A 20599-nucleotide genomic window follows, 5' to 3' on the forward strand; every position below is an offset into this window, starting at 1 on the left:
CTCATTGGTCTAGTGTAAGACACAGCAGTCAGCAATTACAATCCAGTCAGTACATGTTCCCCTAAGCAGCACTTTCCAAAGAACTTCCCGTGAAGATGGAAATATTCTGTAGCTGCACTGTCCAATGTGGCAGCAGGTAGTCACATGCGGCTACTGACCACTTAAAATATAGTTATTGAGACCGAGAAACTGGGTTTTAAATTTTATTTGATTTTTAACAAATTAAAGTGTAAATAGCCACATGTGACTAGAGGTTACTCTTGTGGATAGTACAGACCTGCATGAAGCACGAAGAAGAATTCTTAATCCAGGCTGAGAGGATTCAAATCCAAGGCAGTCATGCCCCCCTCCACAAGGAAAACACAATTATAGGCAATCAAACTCTGCGTGCACCCCTTGAACTCTCTACCTTACACACATGCAGGGACAACCTCTCTCTCTTGCCACATCCAGGACAGATGTAATCCAGGAAACACTTGAAAGAACAAGAAGAAGCACAATTCTAGCAAAAGAAGTAAAAGAGCCTGCATGTGAGCTACTGAATGATGTGATCATTGTGGCAAAGGAATGAATTTTGTTTTGAGCAGAGACATTTGGAAAAGAGTCAGATGGAACCCCTCAACATAACAAATACAACAGCACCTGGCAGCTGTGAATTAAGGGTCTCCATTCTGTGGCTTCCAACCTGTAAGCCTCAAGCATAAACCAAAACATAATGGAGAAATGACACTATTCCTGAAGCAGAAAATGGCTCATTTACCACTTTATAAAATCAGGTTTGTCCAAAGTTTTTTGGAAAATGAATGAGTGACTATAAAGAAGGCACACATGGTATTGATCTAGCTGCCATTTTTTTCACCTCCAATTTTTTCATCTACCATGTGACAGGCAGCATATTAGGGGCCTTAAATGAATCTTGTTTTGTCCACACAAAATCCTGCAAATTAGATATGTTATTTTACAGTGAGGAAATCCTGGAAGTTAAATAATTTTAATTGACTTAAGTAGCAACAAAGCTAGGATTCAAACTCATATCCTTTTTTAAAAAGGCTGCAAAGTATTCTATTATATATATATATTCAACAAACCTTCATTTTTTCCCCCAAATCACAATCAAAGGTTCAGTGAACCTCTGTGTCTATACTGTTTTTAAATATATTTTTATTGATGCCTAACATCCACACAGAAAAATGTGCCATTTGATGAATTATTAAAAAGTCAATTTACCCATGTAACCATCTTCCAAATCAAGAATTAGAACAATATAGCATTTCAGATGCCCCCTCTTTCCAAAGATAAAGTACTCTCCTGATCTCTAACACCATGATTAATCTTGTTTCTGAACTTTATATAAAAACATAAGTGGTGTTTCTTTTTTTAACTTCTTTTGCTCAAAAGTGCATTTGTGAAATTTACCCATATTTATTTTATTTCATTCATTGTAATTTATCTATTTTACTACTGATGGGCATTGGGGATAATTGCAGTTTCTGGCTATTACCAAGAATACTGCTATGAAGAGACTTGCGTGTCTCCTGGTGCACATATGTTCACATGTCTATTCGATAAGAAGACTGCTGGATCATAGAATATGTAGGTTTAGCTTTAGAAGATACTATAAAGCATTTTCATTAAGTGGTTGTTTCTACTACTGCTTGAGTTTTGAATGCCAGCATTTTAGAAGCTAATTTTCCCCCTCCAATTTGCAGGTATTTCTGCCTGTAATTCGGGCACAATGCCACCACATGGTGCTTCGACAGGACCCTCAAGATCACTAACAATTAAGATTTAAGAGCAGATGTGGCTCAAGCCACTGAGTGCCTGTTTCCCACCTGGGAGGTCCTGGGTTCAATCCCCAACCCTGGTACCTAAAAAAAATATATATATATGTATGGGTCTGAGCCATCTGTTCTGACTACTTTTCTATTTAATTATGACATTTCTATCTAAAAAAAGAACACTTCATTTAAAATGAAGCTAAGGACAGAAATTACAAATAAGGTACAGCATTTAAGCCAAGACTCAAAACACATTTGGTCACTACACAACTCTTACTTAACTAGAAGTTAGTGTTTTATTTGATACAAAGAAATTAGGGAAAAATACCAAGACACCAGGGTGTAAAATATGTTAAGATTACAGAATATCTTAAAAGTTTAGGGGTTGTAAAGAAGACAAGACATTCTTAGATTTCCAGTTTAGATCAGTGATTCCCAGCTCTAATTTGGTGGGGAAAGGGTTATAAAGTGTCTAAGGGTTGAGTTTTGCCTTGGCTGAATGTTCCTTTCAGCTCTATCATTTTGTGACACTAAAATTAAGAGGAATTAGCACCTACTGAATTCTCACAATGTGGAAGGCCCTTTATATATTTTGGCTCATTAAATCCCATCAATAACTCTGTACAAGAAATAAAATCATCCCTATTTGAAAGATGAGAGACCCAAGGTTCAGAAATGTTTAAGTAACCAGCTCAGGATCACTTTGCTGGCAATTGGCAGAGCAAGGATTCACATGCACATCTGTCCAACTCAAAGCCTCACACTCTGGTGTAGTCTACTCTCTGCTGTTATGCTAGAGACAACCAATTTCTTAGGAAGGGACCTTTGAGCTGTCACCACAATAAGGATCACAAAAGATGTTAAATCACAGTCTTTGAAACTCATTTTTTGTTTCCAAGCTTTCTCTTCCCTGAGGCAGTGGAACCTATGATTTCTTGTGTTTACCCACTGTTTATCTTAATTTGATTTGTTTCTCCTTATCCACTGACAACATAGTTTTGTCTTCAAGTTGACAAAATCACTAGACCAAAGCAAAACATTTAGTCACACAGGTTACCTCACATCACCTCAGAAAAGATTCTAGTTGGCAGGTCTGTTGAGGTTTGAATTTAACCTTGTTCCCTTACCCTCTCTCTCACCCCTCACTCAACTCCAATACTAATTTTCAATATGTACAAGACAGTCTAGCAGGAAAAGATCCTCGTGGTTAGCTGAGGCCAATGAATTACAGGTTAGCCAAATATACAAAAAAGATTTAAAATATCTTATACATTGCTTGTGACAAAATTACTTCAAAGTCTAGTGACAAGTGTTTATATAATAAAATCCACTGCAACTGATGGTTTTTCTTCTTTTTATTCTGAAAACATTAACATGTTTGGATTGGATTAACTTGTTTGGTAGAGCCAGAGAGAAAAGACAAAAACTGAATTTATTTGACCTGCTTACCTTTGCCCACTTGTATCAAATTTTCTACATACTTAACATCTTACAAATAACAGAAAACTCTGTGGATATTACTTACAATTCATGTTATGTGCTTTAGTAAGTACTTACCTTGACCAGAATTGTATATTGCTTTTACAGACTTCTTGACTTTCTGTAGAGCTGTTCTATCTTGGTCTAGAGCCTAAAGGAGAAAACAAATGGAGAACAAAAGATGTTGGAAAATATTGCAAATTAAAAAAACAACAAAAAAGTAAAACCCATTTGCAACTGCATTTGTTTTGGTAAGTATCACAGCAACAGCAAATTGACATAGATATAAAAAAAAAGGAACCATTTCAGAGATGGGAAGTGCTCAGGATTTGGGCAGTTTATGTTTTCAGGATAAATACAGAATCATTTCTCAAATCAAAAACCCTAGGTTTCAGATGACATAGGTAATGCATTAGTATGCTAAGCTACACATAGGAAAGAAAATTCTAGACACATAGGAAATTCTAAGACTTGTTTCCCTCTCTCAAAGAGTTTACAACCTGGTAAGGGAAAAAAAGATCAGGCAGACAGGAAGGACACAATACCAGGAAACAACTCATGTTAGCATCTAAGTTAATTCAGCTTGACAGCACACACCCATGGGGGCAGTATTATAAGTAGTAAGAGTGACCAGAAAAACTTTCCACAGCACTTTTAAATTTGAGGACTCCTTTTAGTGTTTAAAAAGCGTCTGCCTACCAAACGGGAGGTCCAGAGTTCAAACCCAGGGCCTCCTGACCCATGTGGTGAGCTGGCCCACATGCAGTGCTGATGCGCACAAGGAGTGCCCTGCCACGCAGGGGTGTCCCTTCTGTAGGGGAGCCCCACGCCAAGGAGTGTGCCCTGTAAGGAGAGCTGCCCCATGTGCTAAAAGTGCAGCCTGCTCAGGAGTGGTGCCACATACACAGAGAACTGATGCAGCAAGATGACCCAACAAAAAGAGATACAGAGGGAAAACAGACTTGGCCCAGTGGTTAGGGCATCCGTCTACCACATGGGAGGCCTGGGGTTTGAACCACGGGCCTCCTTGACCCGTGTGGAGCTGGCCCATGTGCAATGCTGATGCGCGCAAGGAGTGGCGTGCCACACAGGGGTGTCCCCCGTGTAGGGGAGCCCCATGCACAAGGAGTGCACCCCGTAAGGAGAGCCGCCCAGTGCGAAGGGAAGTGCAGCCTGCCTAAGAATAGCGCCACCCACACAGAGAACTTACACAACAAGATGACGCAACAAAAAGAGACACAGATTCCCATGCTGCTGACAACAGAAGCAGACAAAGAAACAAGGCGCAGCAAAGAGATAGAAGAGAACAGACAAGTGGGGGGCGGGGGGAGGGAGAGAGAAATAAATAAATAAATAAATCTTAAAAAAAAAAAAAAAGACAGATTCCTGGTGCTGCTGACAAGAATACAAGCGAACACAGAAGAACACACAGCGAAAGGACACAGACAGACAACTTGGGGGGAGGGGAGGGAGAAATAGATAAAAAATAAATAAATCTTTTAAAAGAATTACAACATATAACAGCAATTGTATTTTAAGAATCTGCTTACTAAAAGACGTACTGCATGGAAAATGCTACCATGATGGTGGAGATGCTTTTAAATGATTTCTTAGATGATTAATCAACACATCTTATACATGAACCTACATGTACTTCAACTGGGAGGGCTCAAGAGGCTGTCACTGTTGATACTTAATCCATATGCCGGATACATAACTGCATCCAGTCTGGGAAAATATATCCAACTGTACACTTAGGATATGTACTCTTTTCTTTATGAGCAGTATATATCAAAAACAAGATTAGAAAGGCCAAACAAAAGTTGTGGTAGACAGAGGGTATATTCAATATTCACACAAGGCATGCTGAACTAACTTCTTAAAAAAACTTCAAGGTCCCCCCTGCTTCCCCAAGAGCCTGTGGTCAGCAGGCCAGGAATCCCCGGGGTGCTGTGCCAAGATTGGGAAGGCGTGAGCAAGGACAGTAATAATAATAAACTGGTAAATATAAATGTGCTTTCACATCCATTACGTCATCTAATCTTTCAGATGAGAAAACTGAAGCCCAGAGAGGTAAAGTTCTTCCCTGAAGGTCACACAGGCAGTCACAAGGTTTGGAAGGGATGAACACAAAAGGAGCAGGCATTTATTTCCCCCCCCTTTCTGGGAAATCGTCTTTCCTGCCACTCTAAACATGTGGTCCCACTGGGAGCTGTGGTTTTCCTTCAGCTCCTGTCTTTTGGACACCAATGGCTGGCCTCAGAGCCCATCCTAGGATTTCTGGACTTGCACAGGGATCACAGCGCTCAGTCCCTTTCTAGCGATGACAGTGGAAGATGTGAACCTGGGGACAGCCAGAAGTGCTGTTTCTTGCTGTTTGGAAGAAGTTGGCAAGACAGAATGAGGTTAAAGGAGACAAGAGGTGGAGAGGGTCCTGGTGGTATCTGAGTCCTTGCTTCCAGCTGTCCCCCAGGGCATATGTCACTACTAACCTTCCTGAGTACACAAGACAATAAATTCCTTTTGTCCCAAACCACTGGAAGTTGGGATCCTGTCATTTGTAATCAAGAACCCTAAACAACAAGAAGAAGTAAATTTTTCTGAGCACGCCAGGCATAATGTTTGGTACATTAGAACAAATATATAAGATATAAATATATGCTGCAAATGTTTATCTCACTGTGCATTGTATATTTATAAAATCTGTGAAGTATCTTCTCCATTTTTCAGAGAAGAAAATGTGGTAACCCTTCAATACATATTTATCGCAAGACAGACAGAAAGAGGGAAGGAGTGAGGGAGGGAAAGACTAACTTACGTGCTCTAGGGTACACAGCCAGAAAATGCTAAAGTCAAGTTTCACACTAATGTCCACCAACCCCTAAAGTGCATGTCTTTCTCCTGGGATGCTAGGATTAAAAACCAAGGTTTACAGGCTCATGCCCAACATTATTTCCACCATACCCAGCACTCACATCCCATCTTCACAATTTCTGTCACAGCCATGTCCCACCTAAACGTCTATTTAATATTTTTCTTTAAATCCATGCATATCTTATTTTACTTAAATATACTATAAAAGGTAATATATTACTATATGAATGGAAAACACTTAAGATACCCTAAAAATTGATGTGTAACTCTAACTATATAAAATGCTCATCTGCTTACTACCTCAAATCATCTCACATACCACAAGTCATAATGTACCCCAAACTAAAGGAAACATTGTTTTAGGAGGCAGTTTCAGGGAAGAGAGAAATTTTGAGTTATTTCAAGGATTTAAGATTTATATTTTGGAGAAAATGAAGATAATACATTTACTAACACTTAATAAATGCTTAATATGAGCCAAAAAAGGTGCCAAGAGGTTTACATGAATTATCTCACTTAGAACTTGCAAAAAAAACCCTATAATATAAAGTGCTATAATTATATATTTTTTATAGATGAGGAAACAGAAGCTTAAAATGGTTAACCTACCCAGGGTAAGCAGAGAGCAAAAATCTGAGCCCAGGTCTTTGATGAAAAACAATCTCCTAATTCTGCATTCCCACAATACTTGTGAGAGTCTCATTATATGAGGTTTTCAGAGATAAATCAGGAGTTAAGAAATTACAAGACATTTAGGTCGCTAGGAGTATATAATAATAATAAGTAAGTTCTCGAAGAGACTGAATCTAACAAGCTAGCCCTTTGGTGAACTGCTTTCATTGTAAGGACATTTAAAAAATAAGCCAAATAATAGCTCCATTTATCTTTTATATACATATTATATCCACTTTTTTTCTGATGAAAACCCTGGACAGGAAAGAAGTTAATATAGTTTTCCATTGCATCAAGTAAGAGAAGCACCACCAACCCTATGCTTTGTCACTACATAAATTGTAAAAGACATGGCCATGAATACGCTGGCTCTTCCTATTTCTTAATTATTTCTATAAAAGCAAGAAAGGAAAAAAGGCCTGCTTCTAGAAGAAAATAACCTATCAGTCCACCTTTGTGGAGTAATGACCACATAAAGATAAGGTCAAAGAAATTAATGAAGAGGTTTCAATGTCCATACATAATGAGTGACTCCAAATGAGCAATGGGATGGGTGAGATTTCAGCGGGAACATTTTATGAGACCATCTATCTGCTCCCCCCCTCCCTTTTTGGGAGGGGTAAAGTCTCAGAATTTATACTGACCATTTCAGCAACTTGTCTATAAATTAACAGACTGTAAAGTCCACACACTTACTTTTAAATGTCATGTGTCAACATCTCCATTGACAGCTACAGTCACAGTTAAGTCTGGCTGACACTTCATTTTTATACTCTAATGTCTGGCCCCTGACAGCAAGAAGCCAAGTAAACTGCACTTTTAAGAGCCCATGTTTAAAGGAGCCAGGGGGTACTACTGTTCAATCAAGCAAGGCTCCCTCAAGAAACAGCACATGTCTAAATGTGCTATACGTGTCATTCCCTCGACTCTCAGACAAACAACACCTGCAGTGATATCCTATGAAACGTCTAACATGTAAACTGAAATAAAGGCTGAGAGAAAACAGGAAGATTAATATGGGCTATAAATTCATTCTCTCTTTCAACCCATTTAAAAAGTACATTAAAATATGTACCTCTATTGCTAAGTATGCATATGAAATTGAACAACTCAAAAGGATGTATAGTGTGTGTATAGGAGAGAAAGTGCAAGTAGGGAAGGAGAGAGGAAAAATGAGGAAGGGGAAAAGGAGGGAGAATGAACAAATAAATACAAGAAACTATGCCTAGCTCTAATAATAGAAGAAAATCTTACCTAACCAAAACTTTGCAACTTCACATTTTCTGCATAAGGAAAGATCAGGGAATTTAACCTAGAAAAGCACTTCCAACCTTGACGTCCTAACAAGTTTGGTCATCTGAATTCTGGGCACAGAGAAGTATAGTCTGTTATAAATGAATGAGAGACTGCCAGAGAAACCATACTGACAGAAGCATTATGTGAGAGCTTGCAATCAGAAGAATTTGGAAAAATTATACAAACTAGACATAAGAATGGGAACTGCTTAAGAGCCTGGGACTCGGGTAGGACAGGGTACAATTTTACACCACCTCCTGGCCAGGGGGTATTCCTCAGTTACACAGTGTATAACCCAGATGTTCTCAGAGATGTTCTCAGAGTGGACCAACCACTTGCAATCTCTCAAGGAAGGTAGCTTCGGTCTTCAATGCTTTGTCACCAACCTCTGAAAGTGCCCAACCCCTAGCATAGCATCAGGCTTATTTTATTACTCAGTAACATTTGACATTAAACAAGCAAATAAACAGATGATGAAAGAATGACTGCTTAGACTGCTTCTCTCATCACTATATGTGTAGCACTTGAGGACCTGCAGGAGGTTTCAGGAAAGGCTGTGAGCTGAGTACATTATGTGGCTATGCACCCCCCAGAATTGCCTGACTACTCGAGACTAAAACAAGAATGCCCATTCCCTGGGACTGTGGAAGAGTCCAAATGACCATGTGGAGACAACAAATTCTGTCAAAGGCAGACCAATCCTCTCAGCTAAGAGTGTGCATGAAGGTTTTATGTTCAAGGCCATCTGCCTTAAAACTCTTTTTGAAACAAGCTAGGAAGGAATGGAGGGAAGAAAGCAGAAATGAAAGACAAGGCAAGGCAGAAGAGAAGCTAGAGGCACATCTCCTCTTAGTTGAGGAGGTGAAGTATGGAGTGCTGGGAATCATCCTGTGTGACAGCTACTCAACGTCAGCAGTCACAGGAAGGCTGGGTACGGAAGCAGCAGCAGAAAAAACTGCAAATAGAGGAAGAGAAAAGTGGCAACAGCAGCTTATGTGAAAGGAAGAAGATGTTATCATTTGTTACTTTCAAGATTAATATGAGCTGAATGAGGCTGCCACACAAAAGAAAATGATCAACCTTAAATAAAATTTGATTTTAATAAGGCACCCCAAAAATGGAAAGTTGATACGTCATCCACAAATAAAGCTTTTTAAGGTGTTTGTGCTATTTTAGACTATGAAGAGTTTCCTTAAGATTCATATTCTCCTGCATTCATACGGATTTCAATCAGAAATATTTAATGCCCTCTGCTATAAATATAGCTGAATGGCTGCATGATGGAATTTTACCCAAGTGAAAGCAAACATCTATAGATGCTAAACTAAGCATTTGGGTCCCACTTAAGTCACTTCAGAATTTAGATTTGTTATTTGCAGCAAAACATTCAATGTATCACCTTCAGCAACACCTTCTGAAGATTCTAAGGATCTGTTCCATGCAAGAAAATACCACCAGGCCATCAAGTTTCTAAGTCAGAGAAAAGATACTGCACATATTTTGAGGGCAGAGACTATGCTAGGCCCTAAGTAGGGCTCAATAAATACATGAATCTGTCTCTATATGGCAATCACATAATGCTATTTATTTCTAATGGGGCTTATTCATTTTTTAAAACCTTATTGTTTATTCCAATCACTTGAAGGAAGCATGATTTATACATTTTCTTTTTGCCTGGGTGACTCATATAGAAATATTTACTTTCAAATTCCCCGCAACTCATCTTGGCTACAATGGTTCCCAAGCCTCATCTTGTCCTTCAAAAACCTGTCTCATCTACCAGGTATTATGATATTTTATTTTGTTTTACACTCTGAAGACTCAGAACCTGGATGAGACTCTCCTCGTGAAGCACTCTGGGATTATAAAATGTTTAAAATTACTCTGTTCCACTCTTAGACCAGTTTCTGTAATCCAGGACTCTATGGTAGAACCAGAACCCTTTTTTCCAAGGAAGGCTTACAGAGACAGAAGGGAAGCTGCTTGGGTTGAAGGGCCTTGCCTCAGCCCCTTGCCACCCCCCTTGCCATCCCCATTCTACAGATGGGAAACCAAGCCCAGAGTGGGAAATAACCGCCAGATGTGTGAGGGAAGGGCTGCATCTGGATTTCATGCTCAAGATTCTTTTCCCTCACCCACTCTGCCTCCTGAACTGACGTCTGAATCTGGCAAAGGAAATATGGAAAGCAAAACAGATGCCCTTCAAGGCCCTAAGAGATGCACAGCACAGCCATTCAGCACATCCTACCATGAGAACCTGACCCAGCTCAAAGGGCTGATCCAAGTCTTGCTTTCCTCTGCAAAGCTCATTCTCTGCACCTAATCACTAGAGCCCTTGCTGGTCCCACCCCACCTGGTACTAAATCACCACCAGGGGTATCCACAGCTCTAAAGGGTCACCAGTATCCTAGCATTCAACTGCGACTTCTTGGGTTTCACAGTGGAATCAGGCACCATCTTGAGAAGTGTAATGTTATGTCTAAGAACATAGGCTTTGAGATCAGAGAGATCTGGTGTCACATGCCTTCTTGGCTCCTCTTGCTTCTTGGCTGGGTGACCCTGGACCAGTTAGTCATCCTTTCTGATATAATGGTACTATTATTGATTAATGCCTTCTTTGCACAATACCTGGCACAGACATGTTTCATTCTTCTCTTCCTTCCTTCCTGAACTGCCTTAGCTCATTCCCCTTTTCTCCCCCATATTGGTAATAAAATGATAAAAAGAACATTAATGTATTTTATAAATATAATCTTAATCCTCATAGTAGCCTATAAGGAGGTTTCTATTACCCATATTTTCTAGATAAGGAAATTGAATCTCAGAACAGTCCTAAATCATACAGCTTAGTAAGAGACAGAGCCAAGATTCAAGACCAGGTCATCCTGAGCCTAAAATCTATATTCATAACCACTGTGCTGGTCTCCAACCTTCCAACCTGATACAGTGGTGTTCAGAGCCCAGGGTGGACAGAGACCTTTTAAAACAAACAACCAGCCAATGACTCAGATTCAGGTCATTAGATGACAACTTCAAAAATATTTTCCTTCCCATTCCAGGAGGCTCTCTGTGAAGGAACCAAAGAGGAATTGAGATTGACTCTTTGCTTGAGAACCCAAAGTAGCTCTTTAAAGGGAAAAAAATGAAAACCAAAAAGCAAAGTACAGAAAAGTCAATCTATGGCTTTTTGGGGTTGTGCCACCTGAGGCAGTTCAGATTTGAAAAGTACATTAACAATTTCATGACAGTACCGTCTACTACAAATTTCGCTTGATAGAGAGGATGCTAATTGAAACCATACAGAGAGCTTTCAGTTTAGCTCCAGGCACACCCTGAGAACTGCAGTCTTCAGGGATTTCACGAACTGAGAGCTGCTGGGCATCATTTCAATAAAGCTGACTGCTGGCATGTGCACCCGCACCAAGAAGACAGGCTTACCATTTACAATCAGCCACAATATATGGACACACACAAGTTTGTGAAAGCTTCTAGGTGCACTAAAATACTAATGACCAAGTGAATAACACCAGTGAGAGTGACTGGGGGAAAATCCCTGAAAAGAACTGGTAAGCTTTCATCAAAGAGGAACACTCATTCATGAGATAGGGCTAGCTTTTCTACCTGGCACTTCTCATCCAGTTCTGGCCCACAGAGCAGTCCCTCAGGGTTTACTCTGCTCTGAGGAATGCGAGGGGGGCAGGCAGGAACACCCACAGATCAGGCTCCTACACCACAGCCACTGACTCCTCCCATATGACAAGAGCTATACCAGAAGCAGGGACACCTGAGGAAGACAAGACAGTTTTTTTGAAGGAGGGGGAGACAGAAAACATACATGTGCATGCTAATGAACATCTTTTGAGACAAATCTACTTGGTGTTAAGAAGCATCAAAGAAACCAGTATGGCTGAAGCAAGTGGCCATGCAGAGAATAAAGAGATAAATGGGGCAGATCATATAGGAAGGAAAAGATCACGGCAAGGTGTTTGGATTTTATTCTGAAGGTAATGTTAGTCAAAGAGGAGCCACTTCAAAAAACACAATTTTAAATAAATAAATAAACAAATAAATAAATAGGAGCCACTGGAGCTTTAGAAGAAGGAAGTTATTAGTCTTGACCTTCAGAAAAATGACTCTGGCTGTTCTGCTCTGAGTAGAAGGGAAAGAAGCAAGACTGGGAAGGGAAAAGTCAGTTAGCTAGGTATTTCATGAGCATAACTGTCAAGTATTTCTGTTGGGGCTCAAACCACTTCCTCCTCTGGGATCAGTCCCCAAACTCAAGGCTTCCTCCAAATCTACAACCTCCTCCATACCCTTCACCACCTTAGTGGATGACATCAAGATGCTCAGTGAGAAGCCAGGGAAATGTGCCTCTTGCTTAATCCTTTGTACCCAATAGGCCCCAAAATCCCACTAGTTCTACTTCTGCAACACTTCTTAAGGCCTTTCCAAATGGTCTGCTGTTACTTTAGGGCCTGATCATGCCCCAGTTGGTTTTTTTTTTTTTTTTTAAGAATTAAAAAAAGTTTAATACAGTTCAAATCAGCATGCCTGCTTCATCCAGTTGAATCTTTAATAGCCTCCAAGCTGTCCCACTGATTTCATTCTCCACCCATGCATCTTCCTCACCAGTGTCAGACTGGCTTTTCCAAAACATAAATCTGATCAGGTCACTCTCTTATGTGGTCACTTAACATTATGTATATGACAATTATAAGGGATAAAAGGTAACCTACCACTTATTTTCTATTATGTGATACATGCAAATATTATGAAATACCATAATTTAGAATGTAAAACTGCATATATATTATAATTATGTGAATTATCTACAAATATAAAGTCTAGAGAGGTATATGGAGAAGTTGTAAACTGTTGCTATGCAGGACTGTTGTGGTTAGGAAAAACTTTTTCTAAAATAATTTCCTTATATAAAATTCTAAGGTTGATTTAGTATTTAAAAACCTTTTCAGCCTTTTAATAGTGTTTGGTAACACACACAGTGCCTGCTCTTTCCTCAGCAATTGCAAAAGACCCAACAAGATATTCAATTTTCATAGAAAATGAGGGAGACTAAGTGTACACTCTCAGTAATTTCCCTGTTGCCTTGCAAACTGTACATTTAAAAAATTAGTAGGATATTTTGCTTCAAGAGTGCCTGTCTGGGGCCAAAAAGAAAACTGTAATCACGGCAATTACCTTGTGAACCTCTAATTTCTGTTGTAGTTCTAAAAGTTTGGAGTAGCTCACCCACCCACAAAGCACCATGGCTCTTTCATCTTGAAGCAATTTCAGCTCCATTCTCAGGAAAATAGTAATTATAGGTACAACAAGGTATTTAAAGACTAAAAAATAGTCACATAAAGACCATTTCCATGTTATAATATAATGAGAATTCTTTAAAAGAATTAGAACCTAGATCAGAAGTTCCCTGAGTCACATCTTATCATAATCATCAGAATTTATCAGGATTTTACCTCAGACCAGAACAGGAGAGAGTTGTGTCTTTATGAGTAAATAGAGATTTGGCTTAGGACTTTGATTTTAGTTAATAATGACTGATTGTAATCCAAGACACTTTTAGCTAAAATTTGTGGGGATAAAAGTCAGCAGCGTCTTTTCCCTGGCTGGTCCCTTTGCCTAGAATGCTTCTTGCCCCAGTAAAACCACTCACTCACTCCCCTCCTTTAAGGCTTTGCTCAATGAAACCTATCTGGGTACCCAACTTTAAATTGCCATTCATGTCCCTCCCACTAACAATCCTTCTCCCCCTGCTTTATTCCCAGCCCCACCCTACACAGCTCCTACCATGTAATTTCCTTATTATACTGTTTGTCGGCCTCCCTCCTGAAGAAGGTAAATTCCTTGAGGGCAGGGTTTTTTTTGCTGGCCTGCATCAATGTTGTAGGCCAGCACCTACAACAGAGGTAGCCAGAGCAGGCTTTCAATAGTATGTATGTGGATGAATAAATAAGCGAACAAAGCTACTGAATTTCAATATATAATTAGGGGGAAAAGTCTATGTAGCTGAGTGGGATATTTATGTGGTAGAATTTAAAGACCTATGATTAGTAACTATTGTTTCAAGTACATTTTTCCTGACTTGTTTTAATATGCATTTCAGAAGTAAAATTTAAAAAAACCCTCAATCTTACTATATTAACACTACAATATATGCATAATTTTTTCTTATGCATATTTTACATAGAATAACATACATATAATTATATATTTTTTCATTCTGCTCTGTAGTAAATGAAAATTTCCCCATGCTACTACATAATTTCAATAAGCACAATTATGAACCACTAAGCCAAATGTACAGTTATTTAATTAACTACACTTCTATTGCTGGGCATTTAATGCACATTCAATTTTCCTATTATACATAATATTTTGGTTAACACCGTTTTACATAAAGGTAAGTGTTCTCCATACTTCAAATCATTTCCTTAGGACAGTTCTCTTAAATTTCCTTGATTGTCAGAAACAAAAAAATATATAAAACAATAAATACTACTTTAAAGGATAGAATGTTTTTTAAAAAAGCAAAATGTAAGTGTGTAGTTCAATTTATGTTTTGTTTCATACTGCATGGGAGACCTTACTTTGAAATCTATACCAAAGTTTATTTTAGGAATTTAGTCTACAAATGGCACTGGGTTTTTGCAAGGTGAATTTTTTCCTATGTAGTGGGTCTGATCAGAACTGAAACAAATTTGGGGTACTTGGCAAGAAGGAGAATACTCAAGAGATCTGGGATAAATTTCTTCAAATATAATAAAAGGCTGACAAATACTGGAGAGGGTAGGTAAGCGATGTGTTTCTGTAAGGCAGTGATTCTCAATGTTCAGTGTGCATAAGTAATCACCTGTGGTGTGCTGAATAAAAGAAACCATGTAAAAAATATTACAAAGTTTTTGATGCTGAACCATTGAGCTAGTTTTCCTTTTATTTTCCTACTAGTCCAGGGAGTCTGTATGTCCTACTATAGTCCTATAATGTCCTGTCAAGCCTGTATGTCTGGGTCTTGACAATGATTCCAAATATGCAGATGATGGCTTATTGTCATTGAGGCTTAATTACAGGTGAGCATTTTTATTTAAGACAGAGAATCACATAACTGTCAACTAGATGCTGGGATTTAAGTAGGGGGGTTAAGGGTACAGACCTTGGAACAAGACTGCCTGAGGTTAAATCCTAGCACCACTAATTTACTAGCCACAGGACCTGGGCCAATTACTCAACCCATTTGTGCCAACCTCAGTTTCCTCCTTCTCCTCCTCCATAAAAAAAGAGGTATTTATGGTATCCAATTTTACAGAGTTATGTGGATTAGTGACATCATCTATATAAATGAAGTGCTTAGAATGGTATCTGGGGCAGAGCAAGCCCTCGATAAATGTTAGCTAGAATTTGTGGGTGCTTTACTTTTTTCTAAGGTTTCCAAGAGGGATATAGTTAGTAAGAGTAATTTTTATGAGGTTGATGGTGCTCCATAGAGGGGAAAAAGGAAGAGATGTAGATACAAAATCTTCCAGTCTCGGACTAGCCCTTTATATTGCTCATCTCCCCAGAATGTACATAAAACAATCCACTGGAGTGTGGGAAGAAAACTATTAGAACCTGTTTGCATTTTTGATGTTATATAATTATACAGTATTAGCACAAAAGAGTCTGTTTATCTGGGTATACATGCGTATGGTATGCATGCTCAAAAAGGGTTTAACAAATGAGATGCAGAAAAGTTTAGAAACTACTGCTTTATTAATGAACATTAGATTTTGCTTTTCTTGAATAAGAACAATATTTCAGGAAAAAACTTAGGATGCTAATCTGGTCTCATCTATACTGATTAGTTCAACAAATGATCACTGACTGTCACTCACACAGCACTGGCAGAAATATGCTGTTAAGACAGGACAAAATGCAGCTCAGGAGCAGCTTGCTGTTTTATTATACAGAGAGAAACGATCCTACACACACTGCCCAGTGTTTACAAGAACACTTTCAAGGAAGCCAATGGGTTTCTCCTCAGTAGTAGCACCCTATTTAATAAATGGTGACTTACAACACAGGGTGACACCAAATGGCATTAGGTTTTCCAAAATAAATACAAAATCTATTTTTTTCTTGGCACTTTCACCATTTTAAGATTGCCTTCACAAGCTTATATATTAAAACACTAAAATATATTTCATGTTACCACATTTGCTTTTCCTAACTGCCTGACTATATCGCAATATTACTTCCTGAGGAAATCAAGGCTCAGAGAAACTGACATTTTTCAAATCCAGTGTGGCAGTCTGAGATTATTTATGAGTCCCAAAAAAAGAGAGTTACGTTTGTGAACTAATCTATTCTTCTGGGTATGATACTCTTTGAATGCATTAGATTCAGCTGACGTCTTGATTAAATTACCTACTTAAAATTAGGGCTTTGATTCAATCACATCAGTAAGGCACGACTCAGATTGAGTTTCCACCCCTTTGGTGGGCTGATATAAAAGGACACTCTCTCAAGAAGACACACAGAAGAGGAAAGAATGAGGGCATTTTGGTCCTACCATGAACCAGAAAGGAGAAGGCTCCAACAGCTAATCCCAGGGAAGAGAGTTCCCCGACAGTCTGCAGCCAAAGAACAGAGCAGCTGAGAAGGCCTGAGTCTAGACCAGGCAGAGATGCTTACCATCTTCCTTCAACACATGGCAAATGACTTGGGTGAGAAAGGAGCCTTGAGTTGGCCTCTTTAGGGCCTTGTAACTGTAAGCTTTTACCCCAAATAAATACCCTTTATAAAAGCCAACAGATTTCTAGTACTTTGCATCAGTACCCCTTTGACTAATACACCCACATAGGTAATAAATATTATCTCAAAACCGATGTCTCCAAAACCAAATTTTAATTTTAAAAAGTGGGCAGCAGACTTGGCCCAGTGGTGAGGGCGTCTGTCTACCACATGGGAGGTCCGCGGTTCAAACCCCGGGCCTCCTTGACCTGTGTGCAGCTGGCCCACGATGATGCGCACAAGGAGTGCCGTGCCACACAGTGGTGTCCTGCGTGTAGGGGAGCCCCACACGCAAGGAATGCGCCCCGTAAGGAGAACTGCCCAGCGTGAAAGAAAGTGCAGCCTGCCCAGGAACGGTGCTGCACACACGGAGAGCTGTCACAAGATGATGCAACAAAAAGAAACACAGATTCCCCTGCTGCTGACAACAACAGAAGCGGACAAAGAAGACGACGCTGCAAATAGACACAGAGAACAGACAACTGGGGTGGGGGAGGGGAAGGGGAGAGAAATAAATAAATCTAAAAAAAAAAACTTTTTTTAAGTATTATTCTTACAGATGTCCCATAACCTTAAAGATATTATACTGCTAAAAGAAAATACAAATAGATAGTCCTCTCCTAAGTCAGCTATTCCATACCACAAAGCACCTAGTACATCTGTCTTTCTGGCAAAAGGAAAAATCTGTTCTTGTGTGTGTATACATACTCACACACACATAATAATATAAACATAAACATTTTTAACTTTATCCACAATTCTACCATTCTAAAACACTATTTTTTTTTGTTGACTTCCCATCTTTATTCATGTACAGATCATGATATCTATTTAACATTAACATGCAATATGCATTTTGTTTTTTTCACTAAATGTTAAGGCTGCAAATACTCTTCCCTATTTTTTCTGCATGGGCATGGCCATTACCACGTCAGCAGCTGCACAGCATTCCCTCACTCAGGTGTGTCATCTGTCTCCAATACATCACTGTTGTTGAAAATTAACAGGGATTTTAAAAAAATGGCCAGTTTTCCCACTTTCATAATTAAAGCCTACTTTTCTGCATGATTGTCAAATACCAAAAAGTTGCTTTTAATAAGGATAATTTTAAGTTGTGTGTGTTTTTAAACATTATAAAAAAGTACCAGCAGGCATGATATTTTTTAGTGTACTAATAATTCACAATCCTAAGTCACAACACTCACAGAAGGTCTTAAGGTTTTGACTTCTAAAAAGCTGGTCACATACCAGAAATGTCACAATGATCTCAGAACTAATCCTCTTGCAAACTGAGTTGAGTGCAATTTAGGACAGGGGTTAACTCAAAGTGTGTGCATCTTAAAAGGGTCCAATGGCTAATGTGGGAACAAACCCTCCCTCCCCCACAACAGTTGGTCTTTAACATGCACCCTTTCAAATAAAGCTCTCTCAGGGGACCCAATTCAGGCAAATATCTTACTAGAAGGGGGATGCTCACAGATCCTGAGATCCACTGATTCAATATTATTGAGGAAGAGAGGGCTGGGGTACCAGAAGTTACTCTGAAGCACAAATGAGTACTATGGTTCTCTATCGTATTTTCTATACGATAAACTTTTAAAATTAAACCCTATTTCCTTAAAGATGTGCATTATCACTTCAGAGAGGCTTTCTTCAGCAGACCTTAGGTTTTGTTGTTTTATGAGAATGAGTCACTTTATAATGAAAACTATCACTCTTATGATCGTGGCTCGTACATTTGGACTTTTGGTATACCAAACTGACTTGACATGGGGATGCAGCTACAGTCTTTGGGGGAAAAAAACTCAGTTTACATTCTACCAATTCATTCATTTAACAAACATCCGGTGTGAACAATATCCCAGGATCAAAGTGACCTCAGGAGTTTACACAAATGCAAAATGCGCTAATTCATTCACATCCATTAGGTAACTAGATAAAAATGTTATTAAACACAAATGCCTCCCTATAGTACTACATTTGGGGATAAGCCTGCCAAGGTAAAAATGCATTCACCTAGAAATGAAGCAAGTAATACATTTTAGAAACTATTTAAGAAAAAAAAAAAATAGCTTGAAGGCAGAAATGGTAAAGAAAATCCAGTCCTCTTGAAAAGTAAATGTTTTTATTAGCATATACTTTGAGGATTATATTAAACTATAAAGGAGGGGACAAATTCCTTTGAATGATTCTTTAATATACTGCTGGGAGTAAAACTACAGGGATATTAATGGCTTAAGAAGTGGTTTCCACTTAAAATATAAACATTACAAAATGGAGTTTGACGGGGAGCTAGCTGGTGTACCTCAGTGGGTGAGCACCAGCTTCCGACATGAGTCCCCAGGTTCAATCCAGTACCTCAAAGAAAGAGTTGAAGTACCAAGGGCTCTAAGGAAACATCCCTTCTTATCATCCATGATTTTACAGAAAACAAAGTTAATCATTTTTCAAATGTCCATTTGGTTTTTCAGTAAAAATACATGGTCACTAGATACAACTTAACGGAAGTGAGCCCAACCCAGCCGCTATAATACACATACTCAAGTAAAGCTTTTTTCCCCTTTTAAATACTTCCTGGGACTATGGTGCCACCTAGTACAATGTTAAATGACATTTTACTGCTAGCTCAGGCCCTCAAACTTACTCTACTTCCCAAAAGTGAACAAACAGTTCCTTCACCATCCTCTATGAACAAGGATTTGGTTCAAAATCATTCATGGTCATGCTAAAAAAAATTACAGAGTGAGTACAGCTGATGTTTCACACAGCAATACTCAGGAGGACTTGATTTAAAAGAGTAAAACATGATGAATATTTCATTCCACTAAGAGCTTTTGTTTTTGATAGGTAGTAGTGTGGTAAAGACAGGCAAGTAGGATTTTAGGGTTTTCGTATGTTTAGAATTTCCTTAATTTCAGAACTATTTCATCATATGGGTATTTTCCAAAATCTGTGTACAATTATATGCTATGAGAAAAAAGGGTTCTACAGTCAGTAAGTTTGGGAAATGCTCCACATTACACCCCCTTTAACACAGTATTACCTAAACTTATTGGCCTTAGAACCATATCCCTCCACTCCCCTCGTTTTCTCTTTAGAAGCACCTGCTAACATCTTAGAACTTCTTGACACAGTATCTTTTGGGTAATACAGATTTGGGTCATAGTATTTCAGAAATCTGCTTAGAACAGAGAATACAAATGGGGAGCCTACGTTGAGTACTGCATGAGTACTTTCTATGTTTTTTTTTTTTTTAAAAAGACTTATTTATTTCTCTCCCCTTTCCACCCGCCCCCCCCCCCCCCCCCGGCCCCGCACCAGCAGCACTGGGAATCTGTGTTTCTTTTTGTTGTGTCATCTTGTTGTGGCAGCGCTCCGTGTGTGCAGCGCCATTCTTGGGCAGGCTGCACTTTTTTTCACTTTGGGCAGCTCTCCTTATGGGGCGCACTCCTTGCGTGTGGGGCGCCCCTACATGGCACAGCACTCTTTGCGCGCATCAGCACTGCGCATGGGCCAAGGAGGCCCAGGGTTTGAACTGCAGACCTCACCTGTGGTAGACGGACACCCAATCCATTGGGCCAAGTCTGCGTCCCTCTATGGTTTTCATATCTTTTTTAAGTTTTTAAAATTAGCATCCAAACATTTAAAACCTGGGAGATTTAAAATAAAAATCCTTACGTCCAGCCTTCCCTGAAAAACAAAATGTTTGGCTG

The 20599-nt window shown here is 39.2% G+C and overlaps 1 protein-coding gene across 2 annotated transcripts in view; it reads right to left on the reverse strand.

Moving 5' to 3' along the window:
* The window catches only part of ASAP1 (ArfGAP with SH3 domain, ankyrin repeat and PH domain 1), a 358576-nt gene that overhangs the window by 158479 nt on the left and 179498 nt on the right, over window positions 1-20599 (reverse strand). For both annotated transcript variants that reach the window (XM_004451154.5, XM_058276037.1), the window contains exon 4: window positions 3336-3408. In XM_004451154.5, the coding sequence (XP_004451211.1) occupies window positions 3336-3408 (73 nt within the window). The remainder of the gene's footprint in view (window positions 1-3335; window positions 3409-20599) is intronic.

Source organism: Dasypus novemcinctus, chromosome 14 (genome assembly GCF_030445035.2).
Source record: "Dasypus novemcinctus isolate mDasNov1 chromosome 14, mDasNov1.1.hap2, whole genome shotgun sequence".
In the NCBI taxonomy this organism is placed as follows: domain Eukaryota; kingdom Metazoa; phylum Chordata; class Mammalia; order Cingulata; family Dasypodidae; genus Dasypus; species Dasypus novemcinctus.